Source organism: Rhinopithecus bieti, unplaced genomic scaffold (genome assembly GCF_001698545.2).
Source record: "Rhinopithecus bieti isolate Rb0 unplaced genomic scaffold, ASM169854v2 scaffold_7648, whole genome shotgun sequence".
Lineage (NCBI taxonomy): Eukaryota > Metazoa > Chordata > Mammalia > Primates > Cercopithecidae > Rhinopithecus > Rhinopithecus bieti.
In genome coordinates, this window is record NW_016805609.1 from 348,413 (window position 1) to 362,895 (window position 14,483).

The following is a 14,483-nucleotide window of genomic DNA, read 5'->3' on the forward strand; positions in this document are numbered from 1 at the left end:
AAAAAAAAAAAAAAAAAAAAAAAGTGAACCTCTAGGTCCCCCAGATCTCTTCAGATATATGTAATGTTCTCCTTTTTCCAACTACATAACTCTGTGAGCCTGGGTTTTCTTCATATACTCCAATGAAAACAACATATTGCAACAGATGGAATGAAGAGACAAGTAGAAGAATCCAGCTGTTTTCTACTAAGCCAAACATTACAGTTGTCAACTGAAGAATTCTGAGATTAATAAATTTGCAAAGAAGAGCTTTATTTCTCCTAAAAGATTGCAGCCTGCAGGGTGGTCATTCTGACAGGCTGAGAAATGTAGTCTCTGGCCAGAAGCCAAAAACAGACACTGAGGGTCAGAAGAATAAGACGGGCATGTATGTTGAATAGGATGGCCAAATATATGTATTCAATAAACTATAGGAGGAGTCATGAATAGTCATGAAAGGAGAAACATGCACATGCTCAGTTGAGCTTCATGCCTCTCCATGGGATGCATGTGCAAAAATTGGCAGCATTAGCATGATCAGAGGGTGGAGTTTTCTGTCCTCTGACATCAAAAGGTGAAACAGAGAACACAGAAACCCTCACTGTGCATCCTCTGTAAACTGGAAAGAACCACTCCATTGTGGGCAGTCTATTATCAGGAAGGAATGCTGGTTAGTTGTGCAGAAACTGCAAAAGGAAGGGGCAGTGTCAGAAGGGGTTGATATCAGCGGTGCAGCTCGTCCTTCCAAAGGGCTGATTTCTGTTTAACCTGTAGGAAGGAAATCCTAATGGTGTTTAGCAATGGAGAGGGTATAACAACACATCATGGCAGGAACTCATTTTTCAAGGTTTCTCTGGGGTCCCCTTGGCCAAGAGGTGGTGCATCCATTTAGTCAGCTGGGCAACTTAGGATTTCATTTTTATTTCTCAGAGTTTTATAAAACTGTAAAATAATTCTTTGACAGCCAGATGGGAGGGGTCCCTGGAGAAACTCCAACCAGCCTGCCCACTGGGGTGGAGCCTCGGGAGTTTGCAGCAGGGAGGAGCCTGGCGCTTCTTTTTCCTATGTGAACCTGGGATTCAAGCGGCCTGGTGGGAAGCACTCTAGCAGGGGACTCTGGCCTTGCAGAAAATCTCTGTTCCCCCCAACCCTTTATTTCCCCTTTTCACTTAATAAAAACCCTGCTTTACTCACCCCTTAAACCATCTGCAAGCCTAAATTTTTGTGACTGTGTGATGGACAAGAGACTTATCTTAGGCTGAACTAAGGAAAAGTCCTGCAATGATTCCATTCTTCCCACCAAATATGTTTTGTTTCGAAAATAGTTATTTATCATAAATATGTCATTAATATTGTTAAATCGAATTTAGCCTAAAGCTGCCTCCTTACATAGTTTAAGCTTGACCTAAAGGTTATTCTGTACTTAGTGAATTGTAACCTACCTAGATACGTAAACAAGACTGTGACCTACTCTTGTGACAATCATTGGATTTTGGCAATCAAAGGAGGTCAGCTCTTGACACTGCTTTCAAATAAGCCAAATATGGAACTGTAACCAATCTAGCTGTTTCTATACCTCACTTCTGTTTTCTGTATGCCACTTTTCTTTCTCTGTCCATAAATCTTCTTCCACCACGTGGCTGTGCTGGAGTCTCTGAGCCTACTCTGGCTGAGGAGGCTGCCCGATTCTCAAACTGTTCAGTTAAACTCTGTTAAATTTAATTTGTGTAAGGTTTTCTTTTAACCATATAAACAGATGAGTTTATGATTGTTATGTCTTTTTTCTTTTCTTTTCTTTTCCTTTTTTTTTGAGACAAGGTCCCACTCTGTCGCCCAGGCTGGAGTACAGTGGCATGATCACGGCTCACTGTAGTCTCGCACTCCCAGGCTTAAGCGATCCTCCATCTCAGCCTCCTGAGTAGTTGGGAGTACAAGCGCATGCAGCCATGCCTGGCTAATTTTATTTTTTATTTTTTGTAGAGATGGGGTTTTGCCATGTTGCCCAAGCTGATCTTGAACTCCCGAGCTCAAGCGATTCGCTTGCCTCAGCCTTCCAAAGTGCTGGGACCACAGGCATGAGTCACCACACCCAGTTATTATTTCTAAATTAATGAACAGATGACCATTTTCAACATTTCTCAGTTTTAATTTTAAATATGATTAAAAGGATATATATAACACACAAACAAAAGCTCCTTGGAGTCCTCTATAACTCAAGAATATAAAGGGTCCTGAGATTTTTCTTTAAAGAGAACCACTGCACTCTCCCAGGCTACTAGCCCTCCACAATCCATCCTGGTTCTCCCCTTGGGCAGGAGAGTCCTGTTCTAGACCCTCAAGGACCCCTCACAGCATCCCCTAGCTATCATCTAAGGAATCTTTCTCCATCTGGACTTCCCATTTTTTTTCTTCCCCCTTTAAGGGCCCCTTATTCTTTTCATCTAATTTTGTGTGCCACCTGCAAAGCCCTTCTTCCTTCTTCTTCTCTTCTCTTCCCTCTTCCTTCTCCTCCTCCTCCTTCTTCCTCCTCCTCCTCTCCTTCTCCTTCTCCTTCTTCTTCTCCTTTTTTTGAGACAGTCTTGCTCTGTTGCCCAGGCTGGATTGCAGTGGCGCAATCTCGGCTCACTGCAGCCTCTGCCCTCTGGGTTCCAGTGATTCTCCTGCCTCAGCCTCCTGGGTAGCTGGGACTACAGGCGCCTGCCACCATGACCAACTAATTTTTTGTATTTTTAGTAGAGATGGGGTTTCACTGTGTTAGCCAGGATGGTCTCCATCTCCTGACCTCGGGATCCGCCTGCCTCGGCCTCCCAAAGTGCTGGGATTACAGGTGTGAGCCACTGTGCCCAGCGACTAATTTTTGTATTTTTAGTAGAGACAGGGTTTTGCCATGTTGGTTACACTGGTCTTGAACTCCTGACCTCAGGTGATCCGCCCGTCTTGGCCTCCCCAAGTGTTGGGATTACAGGCATGAGTCAACGCGCCTGGCCTGAGTCCTGCTTCTTCCAGATCTGGTGCCCAGTCCTGACACCAGAAAAGGGGTCTTGTTCCAGACCCCAAGAATGTTCTTGGATCTTGCCCGGGAAAGAATTCAGGGTAAGTTGCAGAGTATAATGAAGTTAAGATAGTTAATTAGAGACTACTCAATTACAGAGTAGGGCATCCTCAGAAAAAAAGAGGAGGAAAACACTACCTTAAATGTAGTGCTTGCTTATGTAGTTTGTATAACAATTGTGTACTTAATTACAAAGGCTTGTGATCAGCTTGTGACAGGCTACTGGTACTGTTATTTTCCTGTTACTATTGATTTCAGCAAGAATTTATTAGTACACTGTTATCTTTAAAGCAGAACCTATTCTTAAACTAAGAATGCTTTTTGTTCTTAAAATATTGGGGCATTTCCATAAGTTCTGGGTCTTTAGTTAGCAACTTTAACTCATTCCCTCAATCATAAACATCTCATGACCAAGAGTGCCCAGTTCTTGGGGAATGTAACCCAGCAGGTTTGGCTTTATTTGGCCTTTATTCAAGATGGAGTCACTCTGGTTAGGACATCTGACAGTCCCTGGAAACCCAAAGGAACCCTTTTATGTGGCACAGGGAATGGAAGAAACAAAGAGATGAGGCAGGAAAATAGCATCTGAAGGCAGGAAACATAGGCCAATTCACACTTCAGCTATAACAGAAAATATCCTCTCCATAGGGTGTATGCCTGTAACTTTACTTCATCCTCTTCATTTACATAGGACGTACCCCAAGTAACCAATGGAATCGTCTAGAGGGTATTTAAACTCCCAAAAATTCTGTAACAGGGCCCTTGAGCCCCTATGCTCGGGCCACTCCCACACTGTGGAGTGTACTTTCATTTTCAATAAATCCCTTCATTCCTTCCTTGCTTTGTGCGTTTTATCCAATTCTTTGTTCAAGACACCAAGAACCTGGATGCCCTCCCCTGGTAAGAGAGAGATGGGCCTTTCAAATGACCTGACTCCTTTATCCCGGCCAGGTGTGTGCCCAATCCTGAGAGGAAGAATAGGGAGGGGGACATTCAACCCAGCCTTCCTCTCTGTGTTAGCAGCATCTGGATGGGTTGGGGTGGAGTGGGGGTGTTCTAGTCTGCTATTTACTCCCAAAGAAGCTTTCCTGCTTCACTAGGCTCACAGTTCTAAAGGCAAGAACAGCCCTAGTGGGATCTTTCAAGGGTTTTAGAAAAGAATGAATAAGGGAAAAATTAAAAGATTGCAGGGTGCCATAAAAACATCCCAGTAAAACAAACACCTTTCTAGATGCCCTTTGGAACATACATGGAGCTCAGCCTCCATCCCTTCACACTAGATCCAGTCTTCATCTTTGTGGTCCACTGCCCCCTCACCATTCAGGAGGAAAACCCCAGCTTCTGTTCCGGCTCCCCTTCTCTTGCTTAGAATTTTTCACCAGAGTTTCAGAAAGATTTGTCAGAACCACTCCATGCCCAAGGTAAAAAGTATAAGTGGTACGAAAGGTAGACACTCATCAGACTCCTAAAGAGTGTCATTTAACCATACAAACACCTGATAAACTCCAGGGCAGAAGAAAAAGCTGCATCCTTGGCTAACTCCACTGGGGCAGTCTTACGGAAACTAAGATCCAGGAACCGCATCAGGAGAGAAATCAAGAGCCCTGGGGATGTTAGGATGAGCCCTAGAGGTGCTAAGAAGGGTTATTTGAAAAACCAAAAAGTAGACTGAGATTCCCTTCCTTTTCAGGGAGGAATTGAGACCTTTCCTTTCTTACTGTTCAGAGTGAGGGCTGATAAGGGCAATTATTTCCTGGAGCCACTGGCTACTGCCCTGGGAAGGAAATCCGCTGGGCTGGGGGGGAGGGAGGAAGGCAGAACCAGGCCTTAACTCTCCCTCCACTACATCCTTTTCCCGTACCCCTCCCCTCCCCTCCTCTCCTGCCTCCCGCCCCCACCCTCCGAGAATGACACTTGGCCTGAGAAAGGAGGAAGGTAGGGTAGGTGGACACTTCCCTTGTCCTGTTCCAGGGGTGTGTCAGTGACAAGGAGATGTGAAAAAGAAGGAATCGTAAGGCTTCCTTTGGAAAGAAGGGAGATCTCCAAGGGCTTTGGGAAGTCAGGTTAGTACTGGGAAGGCTGGAGACTCCCAGTAGATAGCGTTCAGGGCTGCATTTGGCAGCAATCCTATAAAATACATTCTTCTCTAAGGTTGGATACAAGCATTTAGAAGACTGGCCATTAAAAATAAAAAACAGTATTAATAACATTAATAATCATGAGTGTCAGTAGTGTTGAAATTTTTCTGGAATCCTTTCCCAAGTTGCCTAATGCCCAGAGAAGGAAAATAACAGTGTTTAGTAGACATAAATTATAGGATTAGTGCAAGTAGCTATTGAGATGATGAGCCAAGGCTTGTAAATTGGTTTTGTTTTGGTTTTCCTAATTAGATGTTTGGGCCTATCTGTGTATGTGTGTGCGGGTGCACACTCGCATGTGGTTAATTTCTTGACTTTTGCCTCTGGCTCTTCCTGATTAAAAAAAATACTTAAAATGGTAGGAAGTGGCACACATCCTTGATGGATCTGTGTTTATATTAAAGAATTGGCTTTGTAAATTTAACTGGGACAAAGAAACTGTGAAGGACTATATTTTTGCCTTTATTTAATAATTCATATATTCAACCAACTGTTATTGATTGCCTATTTTGAAACAGGCCACGTGCTAGGATACAAAGATTAACAAACACATTCCCTCACCTCAAGGAATTCATGGTCTAGTGAAATACAGAGATAGAAAAGAAACAGAAAAGTACATCAATAAAATGCATTGTGGAAAGAGTTATGGTCATAGTGTGTACTATAAGCTTATAGAGGCTGCCTTTGTACAAACATACATAAGACTGCTTTTTAAATTATAAAAGGCAGTACATAGGCCAGGCGTGGTGGCTCACGCCTGTAATCCCAGCACTTCGGGAGGCTGAGGCGGGTGGATCATCTGAGGCCAGGAGTTCGAGACCAGCCTGGCCAACATGGTGAAACCCCATTTCTACTAAAAATATATTTTAAAAATCAGCCAGATGTGGTGGTGGGCACCTCATCCCAGCTACTCGGGAGGCTGAGGCAGGAGAATCACTTGAAGCCAGGAGGCGGAGGTTGCAGTAAGCTGAGATGGCACCATTGCACTCCAGCCTAGGCGACAAGAGCAAAACTCCATCTCAAAAATAAAAAAGGCAGTACATAGTACAAACTGCTTGGGTTTCGTTGTTTTTGTTTTACTGTACCATATACCTTGGAGATCATTCCATCCAGTAGCTGAACATTTTAAACAGATCCTCTGGCTACAAGCAGTGAGTAGGATGAACTGGGAGAGTGATGAGTGAGTTAGAGAGTTACGGAGGGAGGGTGCTGTCAGAGTGTTACTGGAAAGGGGTCCCGATCCACACCCCAAGAGAGGGTTCTTGGATCTCACACAAGAAAGAATTCAGGGTGAGTCCACACAGTAAAGTGAAAGCAAGTTTATTAAGAAAGTAGAGAAATAAAACAATGGCTACTCCATAGGCAGAGCAGCCTCAAGGGCTTCTGGTTGCCCATTTTTATGGTTATTTCTTGATGATATGCTAAACAATGGGTGGATTTTTCATGCCTCCCCTTTTAGACCATATAGGGTAACTTCGTGACATTACCATGGCATTTGTAAACTGTCATGGCACTGGTGGGGGTGTAGTAGTGAGGATCACCAGAGGTCAGTCTCGTGGCCATCTTACTATTGGTAGCTTTTGGCCAGCTCCAAAACCGACTTGTTTTATCAGCAAGGTCTTTATGACCCATATCTTGTGCCCACCTCGTGTCTCATCCTGTGACTTAGAATGCCTTAACTGTCTGGGAATGCAGCCCAGTAGGTTTCAGCCTTATTTTACCCAGCTCCTATTTAAGATAAAGTTGCTCTGGTTCACACGCCTCTGACAAGAACATCTTCGTGCCTGTGCCTCATTGAGAAAGGGAGACCTCTAGGCTGCTGCTGGATCTAGTGGAGATTCACTCAGTCCTCAAATTCCTCTACAGTTTCTCTCATGGAAGAGAAGGGTGGTGTTATTGCTGCTAGGGTGCAACCTAGAAGTTATTTTATTTATGCCATAGATGTGGTGGGCTAAGTGCTGTGCCAATGTTCGATAAGTCATTGCTGATTCTCCATAAATTATTGTGACAAGTACAATTGATTGTAAGACTTAGATCTAGGTGTGTAAGTCCATAGGAGGGTGTGAAGCATCTGTATTTCTGTTATGTAGTTATTAGGAAAAAGGATGTTGGGGCCTTAAAAATGGCCATTTTAACATTTCCTAACTTGTGTTCAATTCTAAGATTTTACAATTATATGTTTCCAGTTGAGAAGAACTTTGATATTGGTAGCTCTAAATAAATAAATACCGTTGATCTGGAAGAGAAGGTCAAGTTTAGGGAGAGGCCATTTCTTAGCTTTATATTTAAAATTTTTTATAAATGTGATTCATGGGCCGGGCCTGGTAGCTCACACCTCTAATCCCAGCACTTTGAGAGGCCAATGCAGGTGGATCACTTGAGGCCAGGAATTCGAAAGCAGCCTGGCCAACATGGTAAAACCCCATTTCTAGTGAAAATACAAAAATTAGCCAGGTGTGGCAGCACACATATGTAATCCCAGCTACTCGGGAGGCTGAGGCAGGGGAATCACTTGAACCTGGGAGGCGGAGGTTGCAGTGAGCTGAGACTGTGCCACTGCACTCCAGCCTGGGTGACAGAGTCAGACTCTGTCTCAAAAGCAAAACAAAACAAAATGTGATTCATCATGCCGCAGTTATAACTATAGTACTTATCTAGCAAAAACTTAGCTTTTTTTTTTTTTTGGCTTTGACTAATTGAAACTGCAAGAGCTTACCGGCAGAGTGGTATACTGCTCAATATTTAACAAGTTCTCCAAAGGGGAAAAGCCCTGATTTGTAGGATTTGTCAGTTTCCATGGTATAAATACTCTTCCCATGGCTGGTAGGGGGACCAACTTGTTCTGGTTTGCCAGGGACTTTCCCATTTTTAGGCCTGAAAGTCCTGAATCCCAGAAAATTCCTCATTCCCTAGGAAATAGGATGATTGGTGGCCCTAATGGCTGGTTGCAAGCTCCTGATATGACAGCACTAGATGAGGAGTTGGGCAGAGATGTGCACATGGTACCAGCTCATGCCAGGAGCAGCGGCCTCCAGCAGCCCACTGTCTGGGAGTTCTTGGCCCAGTAGAGGAGGGTTAGCAGGGCCAGGCTGTTGTTCATATTAGCTCTCAATTTATCACCAACCCTGTATTAGTTTTCTGGAGCCGCTGTAACAAAGTTCCACAAACTGGGGTCTTAAACACAGAAATCTGTTATCTCACAGTTCTGGAGGGCAGAAATAGAAAATTAAGGTATAAGCAAAACTCTGCTCCTTTGATGGCTCTAGATAATCTGTTGCATGTCTTTTCCTTAGCTTCTGGTTTCACAGGTAATCTGTGTGATCCTTGGCTTGCATCTTTGTAACTCCAATCTCTACCTCCATCATCCTGTGGCATTCTTTTTTTTCCTTTTTTTTTTTTTCTTTTTGAGACAGAGTTTCACTCTGTCACCCAGGCTGGAGTGCAGTGGCATGATCTGGGCTCACTGCAACCTCTGCCTCCCAGGTTCAGGCGATTTTCTTGCCTCATGTTTCTGAGTAGTTGGGATTACTGGTGTGCGCCCCTACGCCCAGCTAATTTTTGTAGTTTTAGTAGAGATGGGGTTTTACCATGTTAGCTAGGCTGGTCTTGAAAACCTGACCTCAGGTGATCAGCCTGCCTCGGCCTTCTAAACTGCTGGGATTACAAGCGTGAGCTCATGGCATTCTTCATTTGGTGTCTTTGTCTTCATTGACTTCTTGTAAGAAATCAGTCATATTGGATTAGAGGCCTACCTTATTCCAGTATGACCTCATTGTCTTAATTTAACTAAAACATCTGCAACAACCTTATTTCCAAATGAGGTCACATTCTGAGGTACTGGGGGTTAGTACTTCAACACATCTTTGTTTGTTTTTTTGAGACAGGGTCTCTGTCACTCAGGCTGGAGTGCAGTGGTGCAATCACAGCTCACTGTAACTTTGAACTCCTGGGCTTACGCAGTCCTCCCATCTCAGCCTCCCAAATAGGTAAGATTACAGGTACGTATCACCATGCCTAGCTAATTTTTAAGATTTTTTGTAGGGGCTGGGCCCGGTGGCTCACACCTGTAATCCCAACACTTTGGTAGGCTGAGGTGGGTGGATCACTTGAGGTCAGGAGTTTGAGACCAGCCTGGCCAACTTGGTGAAATCCTATCTCTACTAAAAAAAAATACAAAAATTAGCCGATGTGGTGGCGGGTACCTGTACCTACTCACAAGGCTGAGGCTGGAGAATCCCTGGAACCCGGGGGTCAGAGATTGCAGTGAGCCGAGATCACGCCACTGCACTCCAGCCTGGGTGACAGAGCAGGACATAGCCAAAAAAAAGAAAAAAAAAATTCGTAGAGATGAAGTCTTGCTATGTTGCCTAGACTAGTCTCAAACTCCTGGGCTTAAGCAATCCTCCTGCCTCAGTATCCCAAAGTGCTAGGATTACAGGCATGAGACACTGCACCAGGCCTACATACCTCTTTTTTTCTTTTTTTCTTTTTTTGCGACGGAGTCTTGCTCTGTCATCCAGGCTGGAGTGCAGTGGCACGACCTCAGCTCGCTGCAACTTCCACCTCCTGGGTTCAAGTGATTCTTCTGCCTCAGCCTCCCGAGTAGCTGAGACTACAGGCGTAATACCTCCCTTAGATATAGCGAATAATATCACAGGGTGTACACCCACTGTGGTGTTAGGAGTAATACCTCCCTATGATATTACAAATAATATTACAGTGTGTATACCCACTGTGATATTACAAGTGATACCTCCTTTAGATATTACAAATAATATCACAAGGTGTACACCTACTGTGATATTAGGAGTAATATCTTTCTTAAGCGATCCTCCCACCTCAGCCTCACAGAATTAAAAGAATTAAAGGAAGAGATGCTACACTTGGCTAGATCTGTTTTAAAAAGATAACCCAGATAACCCTAAGGTCAGTGTTTAAGATTAGACCAAGGGAGAAAAACTAAAGATGGGAATACTAGTTTGGGACTTCGCTTGCTTGCTTGCTGTTATTTAGAAAACATTTAGTAGTTCTACAAAGCTCAGGCACTGTTCTGGGAGTCACAAATATAGGATTGAATAAAGTAAATGAAGCACTTGCTCTCCCGGAGCTCACTTTTCACTGGGGGAATGCAGATAGTAGACACATGCATCCCCAGTATCGTTAAGTGCTAATAGAAAAATGAAGCGGGTGAGATGGATCATGCTGAGTAGAACCTATTTGCTTTTCCTTCCTTCCTTCCTTCCTTCCTTCCTTCCTTCCTTCCTTCCTCCCTCCCTCCCTCCTCCCTTCCTTCCTCTTTCCTTCCTTCCTTTCTTCTTTTCTCTCTTTCTTCCTTTCTCCCTTTTTTTATTGTCTTAAAATGTATATAACATAAAATTTACCTTCTTAACCATTTTTAAGAATACAATTCAAGGCTGTGGTGGCTCATGCCTGTAATCCCAGCATTTTGGGAGGCTGAGGCGGGCGGATCACAAGGTCAGGAGTTCGAGGCCAATCTGGCCAATATGGTGAAACCCTGTCTTTACCAAAAAATACAAAAATTAGCCAGGCGTGGTGGCACATGCCTGTAGTCCCAGCTACTCAGGAGGCTGAGGCAGAAGAATCACTGGAACCTGCGAGGCAGAGGTTGTAGTAAGCTGAGATTATGCCACTGTATTCCAGCCTGGGCGACAGAGCAAGACTCGGTCTCAAATAATAATAATAATAATAATATAACTCAGTAGCATTAAGTACACTTATATTGTTATGCAGCCATCACCACTATCCGTCTCCAGAATTTTTTTGAGTGGAGCTCTTTTTAATAGAGTAATTGAAGGCCTCTGTGACACAGTAGCATCTGAGCAGAAGCTTGAATGAAGTGAGAGAAGAAGACTTGTGCATAGTTTAGGGAAGTATGTTCCTGGTCCTGGAAATAGTTAAGACTATCATAATAGTCTAGGAGAAAGATGATACAATAGCTGAAACCCCATCTTCAGAAAGTAAAGGAGAACAGATGGGAAGTCATGTTCCTCCCAGAAGTAATTCATGCAGCAGAAAAGCCAACCCAGATCCACGAGACAGACAATTCAGTGCTTTGCACAAGAACTGTGCTTTAAGCATGGAGAGGATTTTTGTATCTGTCCTGGGATCCTACATCAAACAGCATGTGGTGATTGTGAACACAGATGTACGAGACTATGAACCCTACCAAGTTTCCTTTCTGAGTTGTATGGCTTTCTTCCATTAGATATGAATATGGAGTCATGAGTTTCCTTTGGAATGTCCTTTAGCCTGTTGGTACATGTTTTGCCTGTGGTGAATGCAATTACTCATAAATCATTGAGCACATTCCATTTTTCTGGGTACGGGGGACAAAAGGGAAATGCCTATATTTCCTCTATTCAGTCAACAGAAATACTTCTAGGCTGTAATCCATTCATCCAATCTAATAATTTTGCCATCTGTAAAACCTTCAGGTGTTCTGAATTTGACATCCTGCACCTAATTCCTGCTCAGTTAAAGACCCAAATCATGATCTCTGACTTACCTGGATATTTGAAAGATTAACTTGCTGTGGTGATACCATACTACAGTCACAAAATCAAGCCCTACCCTGCCACAACCACCTAAAGAAAATTCGCTGATATACAAAAGAAATTGACCATATTGTCGTCCTTTTAGTGACTCTCCTAATTTTCTTTCCCTGAAAACTGGCAGAGAAATTTGAGTATGTTTGCCTTAGGTGGATGCTTGTTTTTTTATTGATATGAAAAGCAGTAAGAAGAAATGGAGTTATTTGGCCTGTTAAGGAGGGGCAGCCACTGTAAACACAGCTCAGTGCAAATTCACAGTGTTAGAATGTTGAGGTGTGTATAATGATTTTGCAAAATTTTCTACAAGGCTGACACAGTATCCAGTTGGGGCTAGGATTAGATATAGTGTCATGTATGTTTGGGCAGAAAATGCAGAGACTCTAAGGTGCTACAACTGCAATTTGACATTCCGGATAGTTCACTGGTAACTGTTCATCTCCCTGAGGTTGAAGTTTACAGTTCCACAGCTCTTTATCTGAAACTCTTGGGCTATGTGTTATGGAATTTAGAATTTTTTCAGAAATACATTGCATATAATGTATATTATGACATAATACCTCCAAGAAAGACTTGGAATCACATCCTATAAACAAACACATGAATATATCCCAGTGAAATGTATGACTATACTAACTAAAAGGAATAAGAATCATAAATAGACTTACATTACTTCAGGTCAGATTTTGCTGCCAAATTAGTTTGGGCATCAAACTTTTGGTTTCAGAGACAAAGCTGTGAAATTTTAGAATTATATTATGGGGTTGTGGACCCACGTAACCCTCCTCTCCATAATTCCTAAAAGCAAGCAATTGCATGAATCTAGTCTCATGAGTAGCTGCAATTCTAGGAATCAAGAATCCAGATCTGAAATTAGCCAGGCATGGTGGCAAGCGCCTGTAATCCCAGCTACTGGGGAGACTGAGGCAGGAGAATTGCTCGAACCTGGGAGGTGGAGGCTGCAGTGAGCTGAGATCGTGCTGCTGCACTCCAGCCTGGGCAACAGAGTGAGACTCTGTCTCAAAAAAAAAAGAATCCGGATCTGGGCAGGACCGAATTGCTCACATGCCCCCGGTATAGCAGAGACCTTTTGCCTACACGTTACACACCTGAGTAATAGTTGTCAGCAGTTGATGAAGAAGATGGATGTGCCCTTAATGTCCACCTTTGATTTCCAGTCATTTTGCTTCTGGGTCTTGGCTACCTGAGGAAAGAAGTCTCCAATAGGTGAATGCAGTGATACAGAGAATACTTTCTTCTGGCTGGGTGCAGTAACTCACACCTGTAATCCCAGCACGTTGGGAGGCTGAGGTGGGCAGTGCACTTGAGGTTGGGAGTTCGAGACCCAGCCTGGCTAACATGGTAAAACCCTGTCTCTACTGAAAATACAAAAATTAGCTGGGCATGATGACAGACACCTGTCATCCCAGCTACTTGGCAGGCTGAGGCATGAGAATCGCTTGAACCTGGGAGGTGGAGGTTGCAGTGAGCCAAGATCGTGCCTCTGACCTCCAGCTAGGCAACACAGTGAGACTCTGTCTCAAAAAAAAAAAAAAAAAAAAAAAGAAAGAGAGCGAGCGAGCCTACTTTCTTCCTGTTTCCTCATAGGCCAGTTCTCTCTGGCATGTGAGTTTAACATCACATCCTTCACACACAGTGAATGCGTTCGTAATAGGAGGTCCTTAGCTGGGAGTTTTTAGGGCATATCTCAGTGGGGCCAAAAAAACACCATGTAGGAGCTAATATATCTTTGCTGGTTGCTTTCTCTGGCTCCGCAGCAGATAGAAACCCTATGAATCACATCCAGGGGGCAGCTGCAGGCAACAACCAGTCTCTCCCAAGTGAGTTGAAAAGGATCTCGTTACCCAGCATCCTAAGGAGGTTGTAGCCTTGGGAACCACAGGCAAGAATAGTTAACTCAGCTCCTCGGTTAGTGCCTCTTCAGTTTGAGATGGAATTTATTTGCAGGCATGGCTCCTTAACATGCCAAACCCATGCTCGAGACGTACTCCTTCTCCCGGAAGGTTAACATGGCTCCTGTGGCTATTCCATCCCTGAGGAAAAGTGAGGGCCATGCTCTCCAAATAGGCCATGCGCTGGACTACCTCTGTTTCTGTCTCCCGGGATTCCAATCAGCAAGTGAGCAACAAAGCAACCCAAACAGTGCGGTTCATAGGATGGCTGGGTGAGTGGCTGTTTGTTTTTTCCTTACTGTGGATATGTATCAGTGAAGGAATCTGTAGAACATTCTTGACGGGAACATTTAGTCATGTCTGGTCAATAAATTAATGTTTAGGCTGGGCACAGTGACTCACGCCTGCAATCCCAGCACTTTGGGATGCCAAGGCGAGTGGATCACCTGAGGTCAAGAGTTCAAGACCAGCCTGGCCAACATGCTAAAACCCCCATCTCTACCAAAAATACAAAAATTAGCTGGGTGTGGTGGCGCATACTTGTAGTCCCAGTTACTTGGGAGGCTGACGCAGAATTGCTTGAACCTGGGGAGATGGAAGTTGCAGTGAGCTGAGAGCGCAGCATTGCACTCCAGCCTGGGCAACAGAGCAAGACATTGTTTCAAAAAAAAAAAAAAAAAAAAAAAAACCGGGCGCGGTGGCTCACGCCTGTAATCCTAGCACTTTGGGAGGCCGAGGTGGGCAGATCACGAGATCAGGAGCTTGAGACCATCCTGGCTAACACAGTGAAACCCCGTCTCTACTAAAAACACAAAAAAATTAGCTGGGCGTA

At 43.9% G+C, this 14,483-nt stretch overlaps 1 protein-coding gene across 1 annotated transcript in view; it reads left to right on the forward strand.

Annotated features, from left to right (window-relative positions):
• FXN (frataxin) overlaps positions 1-14,040 on the forward strand; it is a 70,470-nt gene extending 56,430 nt beyond the window's left edge. The window contains exon 5 of the mRNA XM_017873051.1: positions 13,763-14,040. Within this exon, the coding sequence (XP_017728540.1) occupies positions 13,763-13,796 (34 nt within the window). The 3' untranslated portion in view covers positions 13,797-14,040. The remainder of the gene's footprint in view (positions 1-13,762) is intronic.
• The last annotated feature ends 443 nt before the right edge of the window (positions 14,041-14,483 follow it).